General features: G+C 41.1%; 1 protein-coding gene and 1 long non-coding RNA gene across 6 annotated transcripts in view; one reads left to right on the top strand and one right to left on the bottom strand.

The window, feature by feature from the left end:
* LOC309612193 overlaps positions 1-9394 on the bottom strand; it is a 78897-nt gene extending 69503 nt beyond the window's left edge. For 2 of the 3 annotated variants that reach the window (XR_014235039.1, XR_014235040.1), the window contains exon 1: positions 9262-9377. This is a non-coding gene — a long non-coding RNA (uncharacterized lncRNA). Of the gene's footprint in view, positions 1-9261 lie in introns of all 3 variants that reach the window. The other variant, XR_014235038.1, reaches the window with a different exon arrangement.
* Positions 9395-9407: 13 nt separating this feature from the next.
* TAF1B (TATA-box binding protein associated factor, RNA polymerase I subunit B) overlaps positions 9408-15517 on the top strand; it is a 62961-nt gene continuing 56851 nt past the window's right edge. For all 3 annotated transcript variants that reach the window (XM_082357560.1, XM_082357558.1, XM_082357559.1), the window contains exons 1-3: positions 9408-9545; positions 10949-11047; positions 14394-14481. In XM_082357560.1, the coding sequence (XP_082213686.1) occupies positions 9528-9545; positions 10949-11047; positions 14394-14481 (205 nt within the window). In that variant the 5' untranslated portion in view covers positions 9408-9527. The remainder of the gene's footprint in view (positions 9546-10948; positions 11048-14393; positions 14482-15517) is intronic.

Genomic DNA, 15517 nt, shown 5'->3' with positions numbered 1-15517 from the left:
AGCAGGAAGTGGCAGCAAAGGTTGAAGGCAGAAGTGTGCACATCGCTGCAGGATGCCACGGATCTGGCTGATTTTATAAACACAAGACCTTGCAGATGCCACAGGATTGTTACCGTAACCTGTAACGGGCTGAATATCCATGAAAGTCCTTTTTCCACCTCGAAGGTGTGTTGGTTGTCTCATGGCAAAATACTAAAAAGACCTGTCAGACTTGCAGACGAGTTGTCTTTTTTTTCTTTTTACACAAAATGCAAGTATCAGATTTGGACATATGATAACAAGTGGCTGTCGGTGGCATACTGCCTGGCGGACATTTTTGGAATTGTGAATACACCTGATTTGTCCCTTTGGAGTAAATGGGATGTTTTAACCAAGTGAGCAGCTGAATGGCTGCATGTGTTGAGTGGCCTTATCTCTATATTTACGATCACAGACGTCCAGGGGGCCCCTCATGCTCCCTGACAATTTATTAGATTTCTGGTTTAACTCCCCCATTTCCAAGAGCTATTACACCTCCAATCCCTCCTTAGACCTCGTACAAGCCCCCACGCCGCTCAGCTGATGACTTCCTTCCCATCTCACTGGAACAGTCAGAAAAGCCTTTCCAGCCATTCCCACCAGTGCCTGAGCCTGCGCACACGCTCTCAGTTCACAGATGAATTGCCTACAAGGCCAACCCTTCTGTTTGGGCCGCATATCCCGCACCCCTCTCGCAGCTCAGGGAGAGCCCCCTGAAATCGTGCCCTGTCTCTTCCGCATCAGCATTTTTCTCTCTCTGACAGTTCATTTACATTAGCTTATAAACGTCTTAAGCAAGCAAAGAAACAAAAGCAGACCAAAGTCTCTCTGGACTTTACATCGCCTACCAGCTACGGCTCCCCTGCCTCTGTCTGCAACAGAATTCCTCGCAAGTGAGGTCTACGCTCTTGAACACACTCTATTTGGCGTTCTTGTCAAGGTCGTTGATGGCACCATTGTCCAAATCTGCCGGTCAGCCCCCAGTCCCTGTCCTACCATAGTTCTCCGGAGCACTGGACATAGTTGAGGGCTTCTTCCTTTTGGACACGCTCTCTTCACTTGGCGTCCAGGACACCGCACGCTCCTGGCTACCCTTCTACCCCCCAGGCATTTGGCTCGGGCTCCTTTTCCGGGTCCTCCTTCTGGCCCCTCCTCGTGCATGTGCTGGAGCGCCCAGTCTCACTCCTCACACCTTTTTCTCTGTCTACTCTCACACCCTTGATGACCTTAGCCAGGCTCTTGACTCCCCACTTTATACCTCCGGTTCCTACGTTTCCCCTGAGCATCAAACATCTATTCGACAGCACGTTCAGCATCTCCACTTGGATACCAAATAGGCATCACTAACTTAAACACCTTCTAAACTGAACTCTTGATTTTTTTTCCCCAAACTCTACCATAAGCCCACACCTAAGTCTTCCCTGTCTCAGTAAAATGGCAACTGCATTCTTATGTAGGTTCAGACCCCAAACTTTGCTGTCATCCTTAACTCTTCTCTTTTCCTCACACCCCTTCCCGTAAGGAAAGACTTTTCGCTTATGCCTTTGGAATCTATGGAGAAGGTGACCACTTCTCATCAGCATCACCACCCTCACCCTACCAGCAGCCCGCACCCGGCTCATTTCCGTAGCCTCTGAAGTGATCTCCCTGCCCCTCCACCAGCCCCTTCCAATCTACTCTCCAGACCCCCAGTGCAACTCTTCTAAACTATGAGTCAGCTGCCGTCACTCTTCTGCTCTCCATCTCACCGAGAATAAACTCTAACATCCTTACTATTATCCACAAGACCTTACTCATCACCTGGCCCGGCCACCTCTCTGACCTCCTGCCCTCTGCCACCTCCTCCTGGCTTATTAAGGACCACCTTACTGTCTCAAGGTCTTTGCACTGGGAGTGCTAACCCCCAACAAATCTAAATGGCTAGGTCCCCCAGTTCCTTTTTTAAAAAAATATTTATTTATTTTATTTATTTGGCTGGGCCAAGTCTTAGGTGCGGCGCGCAGGATCTTCGTTGAGGCGTGCGGGATCTAGTTTCCTAACCAGGGATCGAACTGGGGCCCCCTGCATTGGGAGCAGAGTCTTAACTACCGGACCACTGGGAAGTCCCAGTCCCCCAGTTCTTTTATGTCTCCTCTCAAATTTCACCTTTGAGAGGCCTTCCTAGTCCATTTTCTCTAAAATAGCAACTCCCACCCACCCGCAATCTTCATATTCTGCTTTCTTTTTCCTCATGGCAGTGTTTTGCTATCTGACATATTTTATAATTATTTATTTATTTATTATGAGTCTCCCTCAGCTAGAATGTAAGCTTCATGAGGTAGAGATGTTTTTGTTTATTGCTTTATCTCCTCCTTGTATCTAAAAAGTGTCTGGTGACTTCTCTGGTGGCGCAGTGGTTAAGAATCTGCCTGCCAATGCAGGGGACACGGGTTCAAGCCCTGGTTTGGGAAGATCCCACATGCCGCGGAGCAACTAGGCCCATGAGCCACAATTACTAAGCCTGCGTGTCTGGAGCCTGTGCTCCACAACAAGAGACGCCGCGATAGTGAGAGGTTCGCACACCGCGATGAAGAGTGGCCCCTGCTTGCCGCAACTAGAGAAAGCCCTCGCACAGAAATGAAGACCCAACACAACCAAAAGTAAATAAATAAATAAATAAAAAAGAATCTGCCTGCCAATGCAGGGGACACGGGTTCAATCTCTGGTCCGGGAAGATCCCACATGCCGCAGAGCAACTAAGCCCGTGCTCCACAACTAGTGAGCTTGCATTCTAGAGCCAGCAAGCCACAACTACTGAGCCTGGGTGCCACAACTACTGAAGCCCATGCGCCTAGAACCTGTGCTCCGCACCAAAGACAAGCCACCGCAATGGGAAGCCCATGCACCGCAACGAAGAATAGCCCTTGCTTGCCACAACTAGAGAAAGCCCGCGCACAGCAACGAAGACCCAACGCAGTCAAAAATAAATAAATAAATAAATAAGAAGTGTCTGGCACAAGCTAGGCACTCAGTTGTTTAATGCATAAAAAAGTAACTGCTTTTTTTGAAGTAACTTATGCTATGGAGAGAGCATTTTGAGACTAGATGTTTGCAAATGTGTCCATTGTGATGAAAACACTTGGGTCTATGCATCTTTGTGAGGTATCTTTTTCTGTTATGACTGCCATTAAAAAGAAGTATTAAATTGAACTTAGGACAAAAACTACAAATCGCTGTATTACAGTATTAAGCCAAGATTTAAAGACTAGTGAACTCTTTAATTACATAACTCTTACTAGTATTTTCACTGAAAGGAAAGTTATTTATTATGTTAATAAGTAAATTAAATTTTTATTTTATCAATAAACATATAAACATTTATTTCATATATTTATGAGTGTTCTATAATATACATCACTAGAACAGTCCTGCATGTATATAATATATACAAAAATACATATCTGTATAATGGGTATGCATGCTCATAATTTTTCTCTGGTATTTTGCTGTCTAAGGGGTATGTGTGAGGATAGGATTAGATCTGGGCACATGTTTTAGGTTTTTTGGTTTTTTAAAATATTTATTTATTTATTTATTTATTTTTGGCTGCGTTGGGTCTTCGTGGCTGTGTGCGGGCTTTTCTCTAGTTGTGGCGAGTGAGGGCTATTCTTCATTGCAGCATATGGGCTTCTCATTGTGGTAGCTTCTCTTGTTGCGGAGCATGGGCTCTAGGCACACGGGCCTCAGTAGTTGTGGCATGCAGGCTCCGTAGTTGTGGCTCATGGGCTCTAGAGCGCAGGCTCAGTAGTTGTGGTGCACGGGCTTAGTTGCTCCGCGGCATGTGGGATCAGGGCTCGAACCCATGTTCCCTGCATTGGCAGGTGGATTTTTAACCACTGCGCTACCAGGGAAGTCCCAGGGTTTTGTTACATCATATTCTACTTCAAGAACCAATGGGAGGGGCTTCCCTGGTGGCACAGTGTTTGAGAGTCTGCCTGCCAATGCAGGGTTCATGGGTTCGGGCCCTGGTCTGGGAAGATCCCACATGCCGCAGAGCGGCTGGGCCCGTGTGCCACAGCTACTGAGCCTGCACGTCTGGAGCCTGTGCTCCGCAACAAGAGAGGCCGCGATGGTGAGAGGCCCGCGCACCGCAATGAGGAGTGGCCCCCGCTTGCCGCAACTAGAGAAAGCCCTCGCACAGAAATGAAGACCCAACACAGCCAAAAATAAAATAAAAAAATAAATAAATAAAAGTGAAATTCTTAAAAAAAAAAGAGAACCAATGGGAGAAATGGCAAAAAATTTAAGGCCATTTTAAATTCACCATAGGCTTCTTCTGCATGTCATTGTGTTTCATTCATGTTGTTTTATGCAGCAGTTGTTCATTCCTCTTCATTACTGTACTGTATTCCATTGGATGACTAAATCACATTTGCTTGTCCATTCTCCTGTTGATGGACATTTGGTTGTTTGTAATTTTTGGCTATTATAAAGAAAGGTTTATGAAAATAATTGTACATATCTTTTGGTGAATATATGCACTAATTTACCTTGGGTATATATCTAGGAGTGGAATTGCTGGGTCATAATTAGCATAGATTTAGTATAACTTCCAAGACTTTTCCAAAATATTCAATTTATACTCCCATCAGGAATGTAGAAGAGACCCAATTCATCCATATTCTTGGCAAACCTTGATACTTTCAATCTTTAAAAAATATTTAGTCATTCTGGTAGATGTGTGGTGGCATCTCAATGTTGTTTTAATTTTTGTTTTTCTGATGACTCATGATGTTAAGCACCTTTCCATATATTTATTGTTCTTTTAGCTGTCCTCTTTTGTGAAATAGTTGTTCAAGTCTAGCCTATTTTTAATTGTTTTTTAATTGATTTGTAAGAATTCTTTGTTACGGAGATAAGTCTTTTGTTGAATATATGAATTATGAATACCTTCTCTCAGTCTTTTGTTTGCCTTAACAATGTCTTTTGATGAACTAAAATTTTAAACTTTAGTGAAGTCCAATATAACAATCTTTCCTTTCATGTATAGTGCTGTTTTGCGATCTTTTAAGGAAATCTATCCTATACTAAGCCATAAAGATATTTACCTACTTTTTTTTTTCCTTAGAAGCTTTATGGTTTTACCTATCACACGTAGGTCTGTGATTCATTTCAAAGTAATTTTTGTGTGAGATAGGGGGTCAATAATTTTCATATGAATTCAATTCAAATGATCCAGAATCATTTATTGTAGAACAATCCTTTCCCCACTGAATTTTAGCAGCACTGTTGTTGAAAATCAGGTTATCTTATATGTATTTATGGGTCAGTTTCTGGACTTTGTATTCAGTTCCATTGGTCTTCTGTCTATCCTTGCACCACACTATCTGGATTACTATTTAAATTGTTGTTGTTATTGTTTTTCAATGTTAAACCAACCTTGCATTCCTAGAATAAACCCAACGTCATTTTGATTTACTGTTCTATTTATATATTGCTGAATACAGCAAAGGACTTGCACTCAATCTTCTGATATTTCATTTGTTCTGAGGAGAGAATGGACTTTAATTTTTACTTTTCTTGAAATATCTTTGTCAGATTTGGGTGTCAAGTTTAAGGTAGCCTCACAAAATTTATTGGTAACTGCTCTCTCTTTTCCCATTATTTGGAACAGTCTGTGTAAGATGGGTGTTATTTCTTTCTCAAAATTTTGGTAGAATTTACCAGCTGTGCCATTTGAGATTGAGGTTTTCTTTGTGAGAAGTTTTTTTTTTTTATTTATAGAGTCAATTTCTTAAATAGATATAAGATTGTTCAAATCTTGTATTTCTTCTTGCATAGCTCTTGATTATGTGTTTTTCTAGGAATCTGTCCATTCATCAACATTTTCAAATTTATTGTCTTAGAGCTGTATCCTCTTATGATCTTTTTAATGTTTATGGTATCTGTAGTGATGTCACTTTTATTGTTCTAATATTGATTAATTTTGCTTTTCTTCTTGATTGGTCTTTCCAGGGTTTACTGAATTTATGATTCTTTTTAAAGAGTTAATATTAGTTTGTGCCCCCCCCCACCAAATGTTTGCTTTTTCTTTTATTAATCTCTCTTTTTAATTTCCTTCCTTCTATTATTATTATTATTATTATTATTATTATTACTATTATTATTATTATTATCTGGTTTAACCTTCTTTTTATAACTTCTTGAGATGTATGTCTGTATCACTGATTTTCGACCTTTCTTTTTTCTAATACATGAATTTCAGGCTATAAATTTCCCTTCAGATTTAAGTGCATTTCATAATTTTGCTGTGATACATTTCCATTTTTATTCAGTTCAAAATGTTCTGTCAGTCCACTGTGACTGCTCAGTTGATTGGGTTATTTAGAAGTTTATTGCTTAATTTCCAAACAATTGGGAATTTTCTAGTTACTTAGCATATAGTTGATAACACTGGTAGCTGACTTCTCAACAGAAACAATGAAAGTTAGAAGAAATGGAACCATGTCTTCAGAGAGCTGAAAGAACAACTGCTAATCCAGTAATCTACACCCAGAGAAAATATCCTTTATATTCAGTGTCCTCTCTCGCTACAGGCAGAATTGAGTAATAGTTTGTGTTGGATTCTGTGTCTGTCACTTAAGAGGTATGGTACCCTGGGGATGTTGACTGCGTGGGCATAATAGTGGTGTGGGGGTCCTTGCTATGGTTAGGTCCTCCTTTTGTTAGGATTGAAGGGCTAAATACATCTCTTGCTGATTACACATTCTTTCTTTAGATATATTAATACCTTCAATCAGGCTTTGGTGTTATATCAAATCTTGGCCCAGGGACTCTTCAATCCCTGTAAGGGTTTATTATCTCCATTCTAATTTTATTTCCCTGTTTCCTCTTCTTGGCATTGCCTCAATATTGCTCCACCATATCACCTGTTATGCAGCTGAACTATTTTCCAGAAATATGCCCCACATTCACTCTCACCTGCAGTACAAGACAGAGTCCATCTCACTGAGCCCTTCTGCCACTGATTATTTCCATTAAGCAAAAATTATCTGTGCCAATCTGACAGGTCAGCAATGGCATGTGAACCAGTTTTAAGAAATGCATATTAAAGCTTCTCTGCTGAAACAGTCATCTAAGTCTTACAGTCTAAGAAGACATTTTCTTCCAAGGAGTCTGACTTTGCTCAAAACACTCAATTTTCTGTTAAGGAATGGCTGGGAAAATCTGTGACTCATTTCTGTGCAACCACATGTCCAAAGTCTCAAATCAAGATACGTCATCTATTTGAACTATTTTGCATATATATAAAAATCTTACAAAGTCATCCATCCATTTAACAAATATTTATTGATCACATCCTATAAGCTAAGTACTGTTCTAGGCCCTGGGTATATAGCAACAAACAAAAAGACAAAACTTCCTGATGCCATGGTGCTCATATTTCAGTTCAATATACTAACTCCAATTTAGTTGGGCAGTCAGCAGTGCCCCCTTCCCACTGTAAAATTTCAACATTTGAAATCAGGGTTTGTCTATAAAATTAGAGGCTTATAATCAAGCTGTTCATATGACAATACTTAATGCTTTGAAGATGGGTAAGGTTTTTTGGAAAGAGTTTGAAGTTTCAGAGCCAAGCCTGGTAAATGACCTGGGTGACACAGCTGGAGAAGAGCATTTATCTAATGCCATGATTAAAATAATAAGACTGAATGCTCCACTGGACTGGGTGCCTCTTGAAGGCAAGGACTCTGTCCTGTTTATCTCTCATTTCCCAACTGCTGGCGCAGTGCCTGCCATATAGTGGGTGTTTAATGACTTTGCAAAAGAAATGAATTGACAGGTGAATAAGGAGTGAGTGAATACAGAGCTACTCGTTTGGTGATCTCCTCTACTCTCATGACTTTAAATACTATCTAGACAGAGATAAATCCCAAATATATATCTCCAGTCCAGCACTTGCCTCTGAATACTAGACTGCTATATCCAGTTGCCTTCTCATCCTACCTAGAGGTCTTATAAGCATCTCTAACTTCACAGGTCCAAAGTCAAATTCCTGATTCCTCCTCTACCCCCCTCCCAAACTGGTCCACCCAGTCTGCCCCTACTCTGTCAAATACAGCTTCACCCTTCCAGGTGCTCAGGACAAAAATCTTGAAGTCATCCTTGACTCCCTTCATCCTCGATAGCTGCTTTGATGGGCTTCTTATCCATCAAGATATCCTTATGGTTCTACCTTCAAAATATACATGTCCAGAATCTGTCTACTTCTCACTGTCTCCACTGCTTTTACCTGGTTCAAGCTACCAGGATTATTGTAACAGACTCCTGACTTGCCTCCCAACGTCTATCTTTGCCCCCTAGCAGTCTATTCCCCCCACAACAGCCAGAGTAATCTGTTAAACATGTAAGATTGTGTAACTCCCCCAACGGCGTCTCCAATTTCTCCAAGTCTAAGTCCTTAGAGCTGTATTTTGCCGCTGCCTCATTTTCTACTCTCCCTTTAGCTCACTGTTCCAGCCACTTGCTGACCTCCTTGCTGATCCTTAAATGGTCTGGCATGAGGTTCAGGACTAGGGCCCTGGTACTCACTGTTCCCTCTGCCAGGAATGAGGTTCCCAACATGGTTCCTGCTCCCTTGCCTCAAAGGTCACCATCTCAGGGAGACCTTTCTTGACCACTCCATTTAAAACTGAAACCACAGTATGGCTCCCATTCTCCTTTCCTGTTTTATTTTTCTCCTTGGCGCTCATGCCCGTTTAACATACCATATATTCTCCTTATGTATTTTTGTCTCTCCCCACCAGATTATAATCTCCATAGAGGCAGGAATTTTTGTTTACTTTGTTCACTGCTGAACCCCCAAGACCTAAAACAGCGCCTGTTTAATGAAATGAAAGTGCCCAATGAAGGGACAACAATGAAGCTAAATTTAACGAGCATTTACCATGTGAGGCTCCATCGCAAGGGACCCACAGGTAACAGCTAATTTTTACAGAGGAGGAAATTGAGGCACAAAGAAGCAGAAAAGCCGTGATTACAAACCCAGGCCTAACTCAACCACGTGTTCTTTTCTCCAGAACCCGGTGCCTCTCCTGTGCCAGAACCAGGTGGAGAGCCCCGAGCGCTCTGAGTCCACGCCACCGCTCCCCGCTCGCAGCCCGAAAGCAGGAGAGCGGCCGGGAAGGAACGGCTGTCGGAACAGAGACTGAATCCTCTCAGCAGTAGGCACCGCCCACTTTTTTACTGATTGGTTTTAGTTACCTCGACTAGGAAAGGGATGCTGTCTGGGGGTGCAGGATTAGTGGAGCTTCATCCCGGAGCTAGCGGAAGCTTTCCCGCCGCCGCAAGAGACGGAAATTCAAAGTCAAGGGTCTCGGTTTCCGTCCGGAGGGCTCTTCCCGCCGCTCCCGGAAGCTGCGCTCGCTGCCGGGGTAACGGGCTCCGGCGGTGGCGGCGGCGGCGGCGGCGGCGGCGGCGGCGGCGGCGGCGGCGGCGGCGGCGGCGGCGGCGGCGGCGGCGGCGCCGTTATGGACTTGGAGGAGGCGGTGAGTGGGTCGAGTGTCGCGCAGCCGGGCGGCGGGGCGGCGGGGCGGGAGGGGAGGGAGGCTGAGGAGAAGGGGTGGAGGACGCCGGTTGGCTGTGGGGGCGGCCACTGGCCGAACGGGGACGGGGCGGAAGGCTGCGGGGTGGGGACAGGGATGGGGCTGGCGACAGGGATGGGGCTGGCGGGGCTGGCGGGCCGCGTGTGCCCGCGCTTTGGGGGAAGAGGCTGGAGTTTCTGGCTGGGTTAAGTTGTGGGTGAAGGGACGGTGGGGTGTTGGTCGATGTGGGTGTGTTTCGGGAGGAGGCTGAAGTTGTGGGTTTTGTGGGGTGGCCACCCACGTGGCTCATCTCCTCTAAACGGGACCACCTAGAAGTTCCCTTTGATGCTGGAGGTTGGGCGACGGAGGCCGGGCTTGGAACCAGAATGCCCCCAAGTAACCCCTGCCGGTGTCTCTGCGAATCTTAGCCATGGCCTGTGCAGGAATTCCAAATTCGCGTTTGGGGACACTCCAAGATTACGATAGTTATCCACATGGGGTCACTGAAAACTTGACCAACTTGTCGAAATAGATTTGGCATGCATTTTGACCTACTTCATAAAACGCCACTCTTTGATGGTGTTAGAGGAATAGTCGGTAATTAGATCAACGATAATAAGATTTCTCGCAGCAGAGAGTTGCGAATGGATAATTTGGTGCCAGTCTATGTATGTACAGAAGCATTATGGTGATAGAAGGCCTTACTCATTGTAGATGCTCAATAAATGTCTACTGAATGAGGGTTAACGTCTGTAGATGCTAGGTTAATGAAGTTAGCAATTAGAACTCACCATTAGCATGTATAGTTATGAGTAGGGATCTTGTCTGTTTTGCTCACCCTCAAATCCCCAGCACCTAGTTAAGTGCGTAGTACATACATAGTTGGTACTCCTTATATTGCTGAGTGAACAAATCGAAACTTGAAACAACCCTAATAAAACTCTGGTTCCTTTGTGGAGGGTATGTGTTCTTAGTGTCCTGGAGGAAGTTCCAAATGGTATGCTATTTCTATTTTTTAAGTCTTCTCTGTACTTGAATCTTATCATCTTTTTCTTCACAGCATGTTCAAGGAGTTTTATTTACTCACCTTTTTTTTCCCACTTTACCCCTACCACCTTGTCTTCTTTGTCTTTTTTTTTTTTTTCACCCTCACACACTGCATATTTTAGAAACATTTCTTTAATAGTTTAATTCAGTTTCAAATGGCTCAGACTGAACTGTTCTTGTTGTTTATAGATAATCCCTCTGGTATATTTTCTATTCTCAGTGATTCTTTATGTATAGAGTAAAATTGTAGGGAACCCTCTAAGTAGAACTGCAGGGTTTAGGTACAATGTATTGAATGTGGTTTTCCTTTTGTCCTACAGAAAGAGTTCAAAGACCGCTGTTCTCAGTGTGCTGCTGTCTCTTGGGGTCTCACTGATGAAGGCAAATATTATTGCACTTCTTGCCACAATGTTACAGAAGTAAGTAACAGACCTCATTTATGAATTTGCTTGTGCTTTAAAAGTTGCAGTTTCAGCCTAATGTGTGGCATAGGTCCCCCCAAAACTGATCTATTTTTATTACTCAGGCAATGTCCAAATATGAAGAATGTAAGTGGTCCTCAAATGCTTACACAAGGGTTGAAGACTTTGTAAGGTAGATTTAGGATGAGTTTTTGAAATTATGTTGGGCCACATATATAAATGTTTTCCTGATTCAGACTGTGTAGTATGTATATAAGGGGAAATAATTAAAATTGCACTTACAAGATGATGCATTTATTTTTATTAGTTACCACTTATTTAAGAGTTTTTAATGTATTGTGGTAGCTTAGAGGTTTGGAAGACGGAATGTTAGACTATTGGGAGTATGAGAAATGTGCTTCATCGTCATTATATCTTTGTACAGTGCCTTACACATTACAGAGTGTTTTCTCATCCATTAATTCATCCCCTCCTCATAACAACCTGTGAGATATGTATACTATTACACCTATCTGTAGATGGGGCAAGCAAGACTCATCAGTTGAGTGAGTTTGCCATAGTCACATGGATAGAGTGCTGAGCCAGGACTTGAACCTCAGGCTTCCGATGCCAGTGGTCATTTTATTCCACCACACCTGTCTCTTAAGGTAGAGGTTGGCCTACTGTCCTGTGGAACCTTGGTAAATGAGGCTACCTTCACACTGGGAGTGCTAGGTCCTCTCCTGGTTACCACACCTTCAGGGCAGTATAACCAAAATAATCAAGGGTGTGGATAGCCTGCTATGGGACAGGCTAAACATGCCAGGACTCTGCTCTCTGGAAAAGGATTTGCTCAAAGTCTACAGAGCCAGGAAGGAACAGATATACTACCTTTGCCGTATAGGCCTATATAAGAAAGGTAAATTTGGGACAAAAATAAGTAACTGTGTGAACTTCTTCTGGCCAGGATGGAGTAACAGGAGCCCACCTTAAACAACTAAAAGCCTGGACAAAATGTATGAAGTAAAAAATTGTTTTCTTGAGAAAAGCGGTTAATTTAGCTTGCAACTCAGTCACCCAAGAGCTTTTCCTTGAGACAGTCTTTGTTCTTCAGTCTGCTTCCCATTTGGTCACGCAGAGTATTAAGAAGATATGTACTCACTGGATGAAATTGTTGAGGTGATGGATATGTTCATTACCTTGTTTGTGGTGATGGTCTCGTGGGTGTACATACATACTCACACATCAGCTTGTACACTTTAAATGTGTGCAGTTTGCTTTGATGTATATTGAGGCATTAATAGTTTTTGCTTTTGTACCAGCAGTGCAAATGTAAACATGGTGAAGGAAGATGTGTCTAAATGGACTGTTTATCGTTAGCAGATGAAGTCAGCATATACCATTTTCGGAGAAATTAAACTACGTTAACTAATTGCTTCCTTTTATTTCTGTCTTTGATAATGTTTCTGTTTGTTTCTATCTGATAAAATCTGCTGCAGTCGTTTTTTAACTTGAAAGCCCCTAATACCACTGTTTCCACATCTGAAAGATATCAGCCTGTGTGGAATAACTTGTCAAGAATGTAGCATTCTTGAGGGTGGGCACCATCTTTCAACAGATGCAGAACCTGTCTCAGTGCCTCCCATGTGATAGGCAGAACTCTGTGTTGCACAACTATAGTGGTTTCTCTTGGCTTTATTGTCTTCATATAGAGTGTGACACGATCAGTCCTTCCTGGAGAGCAGGGGTGTGGCGTGGCGGTGTGGAAATCCAGCGGGTGGGGGACGGCCGATGAGACGGTGGTTTGCACCTGCAAAGAGTGGAAGCTGTGGCACAACTTTCCCTGTTTTTCTGCTCCTTTCATTGCCCTTCAACTTACTCTGTATATAATTCTCATGTTTTAGATACTCCACCGTCTGGAAGAAGGCCTTCTGAACTGATAAAGGACTTAGAGAATGTTATCTTGATTGATTTTATACAGGAAAAAAATTTTCAGGTCTTAAATCTGGCCAATTTATATTATAGACATTCTCGGAAGTATTTTGTGGCTATTTAATAAAGGTGTATGCTAGAATTGTATGAGTTTAATAGATTTTTATGATCATAAGAGCAGATTTATTGTAGACAATTTAGAAGTTATGAAGATGAAAGCTAAAATTATCAGTGATCTCAGCATACAACATTTCTTTCGATAGCTTCCATTTAGTCTTTTTTTTTTCCTGTACATGAGAAGGGAAAGGGGATGTGGGTGAGTACCACTGAATCTTCTTTCTTAATAAATATTGTCCTGTGTTATTCTAAACATTTGTGGATGTGTTAACTGACTGTATAAATACTCCACAATATAACTATTCAGTAATTTAATTAGTTACAGCTTCAGTTTGTATATGTAGCTTTTTCTAGCTTTTAGTTATTTCACATTTTGTCTAATCCAGATTTTAAGCCTTTTTTTTTTTTCCTTGCCTACTCTTTATAGGTTTTACCTGTTTTTGCTGGGTAACTGCTTCGGTGTGTATTCTCACGTGTCTTATTTTCTCAGTGTGGCCAACCCAGTCCACCAGAACTGCTTTGAATGTGTTTTCTTTAACAGGAGAGAATGTATTCCAAAGATCCTGTTAGAGACATTTCTTTTGTTCTTAATGAAAGTTGAAGATAAATTTCATTCCAAATCTCTAAATTTGGACAAATATATAAATGTTCCCTGTTGGTTAAAAATCTTCACCTTTTCCCCATCATTTAGACCTAATTCTTTTATATTTTGGTTGTGAGAGAACCAGAATCTTAGGTACCAGCCCTTGAGAGGACTTGGAATTGAAGACTTTGGGATGAACTGTACTCAGCATTTAGTCATTCTAAAATCCTATAGGTTTGATTAAGAATAAAAGTAGCACTTTTATAATTTCATAAATAAAGCTGTTTTAGAGTATTATTCAGACACATAGAAAAGTAGGATGAAACTAATCTGTATGTAGTTTAGGCATTGCTGACTACAGTGAATACAGAACTTTAATTTCAAAGTATGTTTTGGATAGAGAAAAAAGTGAATAAATTTGACTTTACAATTGGTTTCAAACAATTAAAAATTGATTTAAAATAAAAGTTTATTCATTTGACATACATTTATTTAGTGTTTACTGTATTCCTGGCACAGTTTTAGGTACTGAGAAATTTTGAATCAGAAAGCAATATAAAGGCTAGCCAGAATGTTACACTTTATCTAATTTTCCCAAAATATTACCATCATTGGTCCTGGCACTCACAGTCTGGTTCATTATACATCCCAGAGCATGCTTGGCAGTATATTTAAGGAGATGTAAAACTATCTTTTATGGTCTTTTTAATGGTCTGCTTCTATTTCCTGCAGAGATCTAGGGAAGTTATAAACACTGGGGCTATTCCTAATACTAAAATACAAGCCATCAACCGGGGACTTAAAAGAAAACGAAAACTTGGTAAGCTCTTTCGTCATATGTGCTTAGCATTTTTCAATCATGTTTTCACTTTCATGATTTGGGGATGTGGAATGGAATTTTAAATAGATTCTAAAGAAGTTGCCAGAATTTTAAGCAGGTAATCCAAAGTAGAATTAGAGTGGATAATTATTGATGGTAAAATTGGAAGCACATGTCTTAAAACATGTCCATTTTTTATTCTGCTTATTGTTAATGACTTGATTTTCCAGTGGAGCAACTATTATGCAAAAAATCATAATAGCAAAGGTAGCATATTTCTTTTTGTCTGTTGGTATATGTTTTTCTGTTTTATATCTGTTATCTATTATATGATTTTCTGTGCTTTTAAAGAAAAATGCTTATTTTCTGAAATGAATCAGCTGTGGAGTTGTCAGGTTAGGCAAGTTAAACATGATATTCAGCTTTCAGAAATCCATTTCTCACACTGAATTTTGAACACACCCTTTTAAAATAGGGAAAATTATTTTCCCTTAAAATAACCTCAGCATGGGTGTGCTTTGAAAGGTAATCTATTTCATTAATCCAGTGAGTACATAATAATTAACCATTATTGAGAAGAATCTGAGGTTAAGTTTAGCTGATGCTTTTTATTTCTGTGACTAATTGCCTAGGGCCAGATTCTCAGGTTTGAAACTAGGCTAATGGTAATGGTGGACTCTTCTATCTGAGGTAGCTTTAAGGATACACACATGAAATGTATTATATATATAAATGTTAATGAAATACATTGCTGTTCTTAGATGAATAACAGAGAGACTGCCTAAATGCCAACTCATGTTCCTGTTTAACCTTTAGTAGTGACTATTTTTATTAGGCTAAACCTGATTAATTTTAATTAAATTTTATTAGAGTAAAACCTGATTAATTTGGACTTGACCTATCTAATAGTTAAAATTGTATATTTTAAACTTAAATTGCTGAGGGAACGTCAGGTGCTTCAAATTAAATGTTGAGTCTTATATTCAACCTCTTTGTCCTTAGTTGTTTCTTCATCTGTAAAGTGAGAATGTAATAC

The sequence above is a fragment of the Balaenoptera borealis genome (genome assembly GCF_965194805.1).
Source record: "Balaenoptera borealis genome assembly, chromosome: 15".
Classification (NCBI taxonomy): Eukaryota; Metazoa; Chordata; class Mammalia; order Artiodactyla; family Balaenopteridae; genus Balaenoptera; species Balaenoptera borealis.
Note: the sequence above shows the minus strand (reverse complement) of the source record. Positions and strands in the feature narration are given on the sequence as shown.